This window comes from Dipodomys ordii, unplaced genomic scaffold (assembly GCF_000151885.1).
Source record: "Dipodomys ordii isolate 6190 unplaced genomic scaffold, Dord_2.0 Scaffold354, whole genome shotgun sequence".
Taxonomy (NCBI): domain Eukaryota; kingdom Metazoa; phylum Chordata; class Mammalia; order Rodentia; family Heteromyidae; genus Dipodomys; species Dipodomys ordii.
Window position 1 is genome coordinate 14,595 of NW_012267570.1, and position 8,629 is coordinate 23,223.

The following is an 8,629-nucleotide window of genomic DNA, read 5'->3' on the forward strand; positions in this document are numbered from 1 at the left end:
GGGAGGCTGGGAAGGGATGTGAAGGGTAAACCAAAGGAGGAGGCTGCAATGCTTGGTAAGAAATCTACGCATTATCTTGCCCATGTAATTGTAACCCCTCTGTACAGTATGTTCACAAATTAAATTAAATTAAATTAAAAAAAAAGAATCCCTGTGAGGAAACTTTTCACTGCTTACCTGAAGAAATTATTAAAGGAAATCCAAGTAGAGCACAGCAAATGCTCACAGACAGTGACCAAGCTCTGAGTTGAAGCCTCAGGACCAACAGAAAAAGAAAAAACATAAAACCCTTAAATGAAAAGCAAAATTCAGAAACAGCCAAAAACTCAATTTCACTTAATAGATAGAATTGAGGATTTTCTGGAAAATTAATTGTTTGATTTTGCAAAATCTAAATCAACACAAGGATTATGATGCATATGCACATAACCATCTTCTTATTCTCTGCCAATGTGGACATTACACTAATGGAAAATGACCCGGTATAAGTTCAGTGTCTATGAGTACATTTGTAAGATGAGAGGGGAGGTATTAAACAATGTAAAGCAAAACAGAGATATTATTTACACTCAGCAGAACACAGGCATAGAACAAAAAGAAAGGTATGAGAAACACAGTCTCATAACCTCAATTTCATTATTAGAACTAAGTACCAAAAAGTCAATGCATCCAATTCTCCCCATATATATCCATTTTCTGGTTGGTTTTACAATATTTCACGAAGGAAACAGTGGTTTTGAAGAAGAAACACATCTTAGGTCCCACAGCAGGGAGAGAAAAGTCCCAATGCATCCAAGCACTCTTCTGACCAGAGGTAAAGCAAGGTGGCGCCGAGCATTATGGGAATTGTAGTTTCCGTGGAGGGCTTTTGGTTTGAAAGTCCTGAGTTGTTTTTGTTTTTGGAGGGCGGAAGTGGCGCAGAGATCCTTTTGCGCATTCATCTCCCCGCCCACCTGGGGCATTTTAAGTCTGCCCCTTCTAGATTCTTTCCCTTTGCCTTGCTGCTGGAAGTGCCCTGAAGTAAAGTTCGGCCTTCCATAGGTGGGAGCCAGGAGGCAGGTGCCCAGCTCTGTGCAGTGGAGCTTGGGAGCTGTAACTTGAAGGAATCTTAAGCTTTGGAACTGATGTCAGGTAGGAACTGTGGGATTGCTGCTGGAGTCTATCCTCCACAGGTTTCTTTTTCAGGTTCTGTTTTTTCTTGGTTGTTAGTGGGGCTTGAACATTGGGCCTGCAAGCAACGTTCCTGGGCTCGTCAGCTCTTTATAAAGAGAGCTTTACACTTGCGCCAAAGCACCCGCTTTCCCCTCCACGTTTTTCTCCAGTCTGGGGTTGATAATTTGCTTGAGGTTCAGGAGTTTGTGCTGCCATTAGCCTCTGGGCCTTCCGATGCAAGAACCTGATTCCCAAATGTCTGAGAGCAAGCTGGGTGATTGTCCAGACTAGGAGAGCCCAAGAGCTGTGCATTAGTACTCCAAGACCAAGGGATTCTTCTATTAACTCATGTGACTTTATTTGCTTTGCCCAGGTGGAAGAGGAGTACAGGAAGAATTCTAGTGAAATTGTGAGGTGTGTGCCTGCCTTGAGTCCTCTTACATTGCAGTTGTATTTGGGGCTTCTGTATTGTTTGTCCTAGACATATTTTAATCTGTTTGGCTTGAAGTTTTAATCTCCTGGCTTGAGTTCACAGATGTTTGCTCACCATCCTGTTTCTAGAGACAGTTGTACAGGGGATATTGGAGTAGTGAGTGCTGGTCCTGTATTTTTAGGAATGAAGCCTAACAATGTTTGAAGCAGAGCACCCTATGAATAGGAATCTCCATGCTCAATGGACAGACCTTGTCAATTCTGAGAAGCCCTAAAGGAAAGAAGCAGAAAAGCACAGGAAGGGGAAGATGTTGTTAGCTTCCCTTGCCTTATGCAAAAATTGTTGCTACTTACCTGAGCACCAGATTCATGTGGTACTCTTTCCTACACCACTCTCAATCACTTTGTGTTGTTGTAAGATTTGAACTAATTTATAGGAGTGGTGATGAGCTGGCTTGAGGAATAAGCCAGAGCATAGTTATCAGAGGGTACCTGAGGCTGTGGTTTGGGATGGTGGGGTAATTGTTATGACTGAAAGTATCTATTCATGTACTAATCCCGAATGCTCTTCCTGCTAATTTATTCAGCCTGGGTTACCACTAGGTATTTTAGTATGAAATCAGTGAAACTTATCTTAAATGTTCCATCTATAGATTTGCTAATGCTAGCTCTAATCGGTTGGTTGTGCCTGGTAGTGCAGAAAGTGTTGGTCGGGGACTTATGGCCTTCAAAGGAAAATCACAGAAGAAAAGTTGAGGTAATATGTCTTACTGAAGGTTGTATGATTTGTAGGTGTTGCATAACTTCAGGTGTGTCACTCCTATATGGAGTATTTTATGTTGTATCTTTAGGATGGCCAAAGATCCTCCCTTGACTGTTTAGGGAAATGACCATTAGGGACTTCTCAAACCTGGGTTTACCTCATCTTTACTCATGTCCCTTTGGCCAAAACATGTTAAATGGCAAATTGCAAGTCATTGCACAGGTGTGCAATGGGTACAATGAAATGTGCCATTTGACACCATTATTGAAATATTATAACACAATAAATATATTCTGTATATGTTTTCCTCTATGACCTTGGGTGAAAACTACTGAGTTACATCATACATGCTTTCCATGGTGTTTAAATATATAAATGATGTTAGAACACGAATTCCAATGAATTCCTAGTATACCTTTACATTAAAAAAAGCAGTTCATACATCCTGAAGTATATTCAGTAGTAACTACTTTTTGTGGAAATGTGATATGTTTTTGCTTTCAGTCATTCAATATTTGTTGTGGGAACATTCAGTTTTACAAATGTCGTATGTACATAAACATAGAAATTAGTTGGTTTAATAATATCTATCTACCAGGAAATGGACTGGATTTGTGTTTATTGGAGACTTTAATGCTTTGCCTGAGACATTAAAGATTCTTCTAAGATGGCTTTACCATTTTTCAGCCTATGTATTATGTTTGCAAGAGGAAATTCTGGGCCCCAAATCTCACAGATTCATTTCTGAATACGTCATTTGTCTTATATCCCAGCCATGCTTCCAGAATCCTCTGCTCATTGTCAGCAGCAAGACAGAATGAATGGATCTCTGGTGAGTTGGTTTTTTATTTCTCATTTGTTTTCCATTCCATTATATGAACCTAAAGATGCTCAAGCATTAAAAACAATACCAACCACACAGATTCAGCCTCAGGAACATATTCATAAATCAGATAAAGTTGGCTTATAGATTAGCAGATAATAATTGCTTGTAGGTTTACCAGATTAAATGGTTATATTCTTTCTAAGTTGAATGCATATTGGCTTCAGAATGTCTAGGTTTCATCTTGTCATAAAATGTAATCAAATCTGTTATGTGATCTAATGACACCGAGCAGGTTACTTCTCATGGAAGGTGAAGGATAGATTGCCACCAGATCACATCCTCATGAGTAACATTAAACTATCTCAATGAAATTTTCCTGGAATTGCTGAAATAGTGTGGTCATACACACCTTCATGTGTTCTTAAGGAATGATTAACCTATATGTACTTAAATTACTCTCCAAATATACTTCTTGAACTACTTCATGGTCTTGATCTTACGTGAAACTTAGGCTATACTTGTTGCTAAGCTTTATGGTCTTTCTACAAATTCCTGTTTGTTTTCTTTTCTTTTCTTTCTTTTTTTTGTCCAGTCGTGATGCCTGAACTCTGGGCCTGGACGCTGTCCCTCAGATCTTCAGCTCAAGGTTTGGGGTCTACCACTTGAGCCACAGTACCACTTCTGGTTTTCTTCTTTTTTGCTTATGTGGTACTGAGGAATCGAACCTAGAGCCTCATGCATGCAAGGCAAGAGCTCTACCACTGAGCCACCTTCCCAGCCCTCCTGTTTGTTTTCTAAAGTATCCTCACAAGATTTCTTTCCTCCATTTTCTCTCTCTATTTTTGATTTTCTACTCACTAGTGTTGGTTATTTTTCCATTTTTCTCTCTTTGTATCTATCTGTCTATCTTTTTTTCTTACTTTTCTCATTCACTCTTTCCTCCATATGTGTCTCAGTAGTTTCTTTTCTTCAAATGATCTATCTGGGAACTACTTTTTCTTAGTGATCACTTTTACTTTGCTGACATGGCTCTTAGGATTGAAATTTTTCCTACCCAATGTATAGGAAAATTTTTGCCTAGAGTGTTCTACAGGATTCCAGAAACAAAGAAAATTAGAGAAACACAAAAACATAAACAGATAGACTTAGGGGAAACCAGGGATCCAAAGTCTCTCCGGCACTTGGTTCCTTGGTGCCAGCAAGCAAGCATAGCTCCTTGAGTGCACACAGGGAAGATTACCATTGATAACATGCAAAATTGGAGTATCTATATTAATAGTACAATCAGAGCCACAACAGTTTGTGAGGGATACATGTTTCCTTATTCTCTGGGACAGAAGACTGGCTCCCAGAGAAATGCAGACATGAAGTTCACCTTACCTAGCCTTCAAGGTCAACAGCAGCTCAGGTTCAGATGCTGTCTTTCTATCTTTCCAACAATAAGGAAAAGGCCTGCCCTCCAGTCTCTTAACCCTCTCCAGAATTCCCTTTTAAGTCTTCTGGGGCCAGCTCTCAGTGTTCTCACTGCGGTCAGGCTGGAATTCCAGCCTCTCAAACGTTTTCCCTCTTCAGCTCAACTTCAGAGTTCACTACAGAAAAGTACTTTCTTCCCCCAATTGATACACTACAAGAAAATCAGTTTTCTCCTGATTCTGTTATCTTTGGTCTAACTTCATTTGATGTGGCATTCTGTTTTGTTTTTCCTTCCCACTACTTTTGAATATTTTAATTCACTGCCAGTATTTGATTGGAACTGGTTTTGATAAAAAAAAATACAGTGACCAGGTGTTCTTTATTAGAAATATCACTTGTTGCAAAATCTCACAGATGTTTGCCCAGGAATTGATTTTGATCTCTGAGGAATTTTGCTATTAACTAACACAAGTGGAAATATATCCTTAGGAATCTCCTGGAGAAATGACTCAGGAATATGTTACACATTTGAGCATTTGGTCATATTTATCATTTTTGTTATATTGAGTGTTCCTTGAGCTTCTATACATTTTCCTCCACCTTCCATGAAGCCTATGAAAATGAAAATCTTGTAAAGGAATATTTTATTCCCCTCCCACCTATATTTTGTATTGTAGAATGTAGGCAAAGTTTAGAAAACTTCATGGTAGCAGTTCATTTTTACATAGGATGGATATATCAGGGTATCTGTGACCATATTTCAATATTTAGTATTTAAACCAAACATGGTTAACCTAGGATATTTTTATGTGTGAACTCAATCAAATCTTTTTTTTGGGGGGGGAGGGAGGAGGTCTGGTCGTGGGGCCTGAACTCTGAGCCTGGGCACTGTCGCTCAGCTCTTCAGCTCAAGGCTAGCGCTCTTCCACTTGAGCCACAGTGCCACTTCCAGCTTTTTTTTTTTATTGCTTATTTGGTGTGGAGGCATCGAACCCAGGGCTTCATGCATGCAAGGCAAGCTCTCTACTACTGAGTCACCTTCCCAGCCCCTCAATCAAATCTTATGTGGGCCAAATAAATCATTAGCTACTTTCTGTAGTACTGTTAGTATTTTTTAATATTCATGTGGACACTGCTTCTCATAGATCTAGTAATGTTCTATGTTCTGTATTCCATGTGATATCCTGAATATGTTCTGCTTGCTTTTGAGAGTATGTGTTAATAGAAAGTCTAAATAGGATTTATGGTGAAGCAGTATATGTAAATGCAGAAAAAATATTTGTTTAATTCATTGTTACACTGATATGTACTAACATTTTATCAAAAAATGATAATATAAATTTTCAGACACCTCCTTAGACTTATTGTTGTCATGCTAGATTACTGTTTCCTTAGAGTTTTTATCTTGTCTCTATTGCTAGCAGCAGAAATGTGTTTGCATGTATTAGGGAAACTGTAATATTTTATTGGTCTTGGGGCTTGAATTCTGGACCTGGTTGTTGTCCCTCAGCTCTTCAGGTCAAGGTGAGGGCTCTACCACTTAAGTGACAGTGCTAATTTCTGTTTTCTGGTGGTTTATTGGAGATAAGAGTCTCATGGACTTTCCTGCCTGGGCTGGCCTTGAACCTAGATCCTCAGACCTCAGCCTCCTGAATAGCTAGGAGGATAAGCCACCAGTGCCCTGCCAATCTGTGTATTTTATTTTATTTTACTTATTTAATTATTGTTTTAGTCGGTTGTGAGGCCTGAACTCTGGGCCTGGGCGCTGTCCCTCAACTCTTCAGCTCAAGGCTAGCTCTCTACCACTTGAGCCACAGCACCACTTCCAGCTTTTTTCTTTTTGCTTATGTGGTTCTGAGAAATCGAACCCAGGGCCTCATGCATGCAAGGCAAGCACTCTACCACTGAGCCACCTTCCCAGCCCCAATCTGTGTATTTTAATGACCAGGTTTATATATTGTCAAATATTTCTAATTTGCTATTTAATTTTCCCAGTGAATAGATAACACAGCAAGGTGCAAACATTTTATGTAAGACAAAAGCAGACCTGCAGCATAATGAAATTCCAGATTGGAATTCTCATGACCCAGGTTTAATTTCTTGATGGAAATGTGCCATTACAGAAGCTGATATCATTTGATGATGTGGCTGTGTACTTCACATGGAAGGAGTGGCAGGATCTGGATACTGGTCAGAGGACCCTTCACAGAGATGTAATGCTGGAGACCTATAGCAACCTAATGTCCTTGGGTGAGCAAAGGTCACTTTTTCTTGGAAGATCAAGTGCTTTTATTTTGGTAGACATTTGACTGTTTATGTTATTTAGGTATAAGATTCCAGTCCATTCCCAGGTAAAAAAACTGCCAGTATAAAAGCCAGCCAAATTCAGGTCTGGGAGCTTGGTGTTGTTTGCCTTTCCCACTACTGCATGAGCCACAACTCCATTTTGGCTTTTGTTTTGGGGTATATTCTGGGTTTCCATGCCCAGGTTGGTTTCAAGCCTGCCTCTTCTGATCTCACCTCCTCAATAAAGGGTTACAAGTGTAAGCCTTTGGACCATTGCATTTCAAAAAAAAAAGAAAAAGTTTCCACTCCAAGGGAAGTGTCATTTCTTTGTAAGGGAAACTTCAACTTCATTATATGTAACTCAAGAGCTATTTTTTTTCTCATTCTTTAAGGATTCTAATCAGTAGTTGGACAAAAGTTCTAAAATATGCTCCACTCACAGGCGACTGACTTCCCAGCCGTGGGGTTATTATTATAGGTAGATGTAGAGTCTAGATAGAATATGCATTACTACTGACAGTATGAACTGGAAACCAGCAGTTGAAAGTGTGTATTTGTAAGCCAAACTTGACACAGAGTTTAGTACATCAAGCTTGGAATCCTAGATACTGTGGAGGCTGAAATCTGAAGATTTTGGTTTTAAGCCAGCAACTATAGAAAAATGACCATGAGACTCTTATCTCCAATTAATCATTCCAAAACTAGAAATGTAGCCAAGACTCAAACTAGTAGAATGCTAGCTTTGAGCAAAAGAGCTGAGTTCAAGCCACACAATGGACACAATAAACTCAAAGCTGAGGGAAACTCCACCATGGAGCTATTAAGAATAGAGAAACCATGGGCCTGGAAGATGGCTCAGAGGTAGAGCGATTGCCTTGTGTGCTTGAGAACCTGTGTTTGATTTCTAAGCACCACATAAGCAGGGGAAAAAAGCTGGAATTGGCATTGTGGCTCAAGTGATAGAGTGCTAGCCTTGTGCTTAAGAGCTGAGAGAGAGCTCCCAGGCCCAGAGTTCAGGCCCCACAACTCGACCACCCCCCACACAAACAATTGAGAAACCAGATTTAGGAGCAACCTTGTGAAGAGGATGTCTGCGACCTTACATTAATGATGACCCAGCAAGAGCAATTGTTTTCCACTATTTCTTAGTCACAGGGCACTGTGTTCCTAAACCTGAATTGATTGTGAAGCTGGAGCAAGGTGCAGAACCATGGATAAGAGAAGCCTCAGACAAGAATTTCACAGGTGAGTTAAAGCATCTACAATGCTCATGGTGGGTCCAGAGCCCAGTTGGTCTGTTTATCTTGAGCTGTACAGAGCAATAGTATTCCTAGTACCCCTGAGTCATGTGTGGCAGAGAACTAGGTGATCCTTTGTCTCAAGGAATTTTCAATCCAGAATTCTCCTGGAGACAAACTGAATTTGGTGTGCCAGTGTAGTTAATGTTAGCAATTCCCTTTTTCTGTAGAGAAGTCTTTCATAAAGAGGAAAAGACAATAAGAAATGTAGAAAGGAGATCTCATTTTCTTTTAAACTAGTATTATGCAGGTAGGAGGAAAATAGGAGTATGCTAGGGCTGCTATTCTCTGATTGGGACAATTTCTTATCAGTGGTGCTGGGCATAGAGGGAGATTCAGAATGGAAGCATTAAGAGTATAGAGATGAATTATTTGAGTAAATATTTCCTTGAGAAAAAAAAGAAAAATCTGAAATACAGAAAACATTATTTTCCATTGTGAAATGTCAGTACTACTTTC

The 8,629-nt window shown here is 39.7% G+C and overlaps 1 protein-coding gene across 1 annotated transcript; it reads left to right on the plus strand.

The window, feature by feature from the left end:
• The first annotated feature begins 2,829 nt into the window (after window positions 1–2,829).
• Window positions 2,830–8,372, plus strand: LOC106001662 (zinc finger protein 717-like). Its single transcript, XM_013036691.1, has 4 exons — window positions 2,830–3,179; window positions 6,710–6,836; window positions 8,028–8,117; window positions 8,341–8,372. Exons 1-4 carry the CDS (start codon window positions 3,123–3,125, stop codon window positions 8,370–8,372), a joined length of 306 nt encoding a protein of 101 aa, XP_012892145.1. The 5' UTR covers window positions 2,830–3,122.
• Window positions 8,373–8,629: the final 257 nt, after the last annotated feature.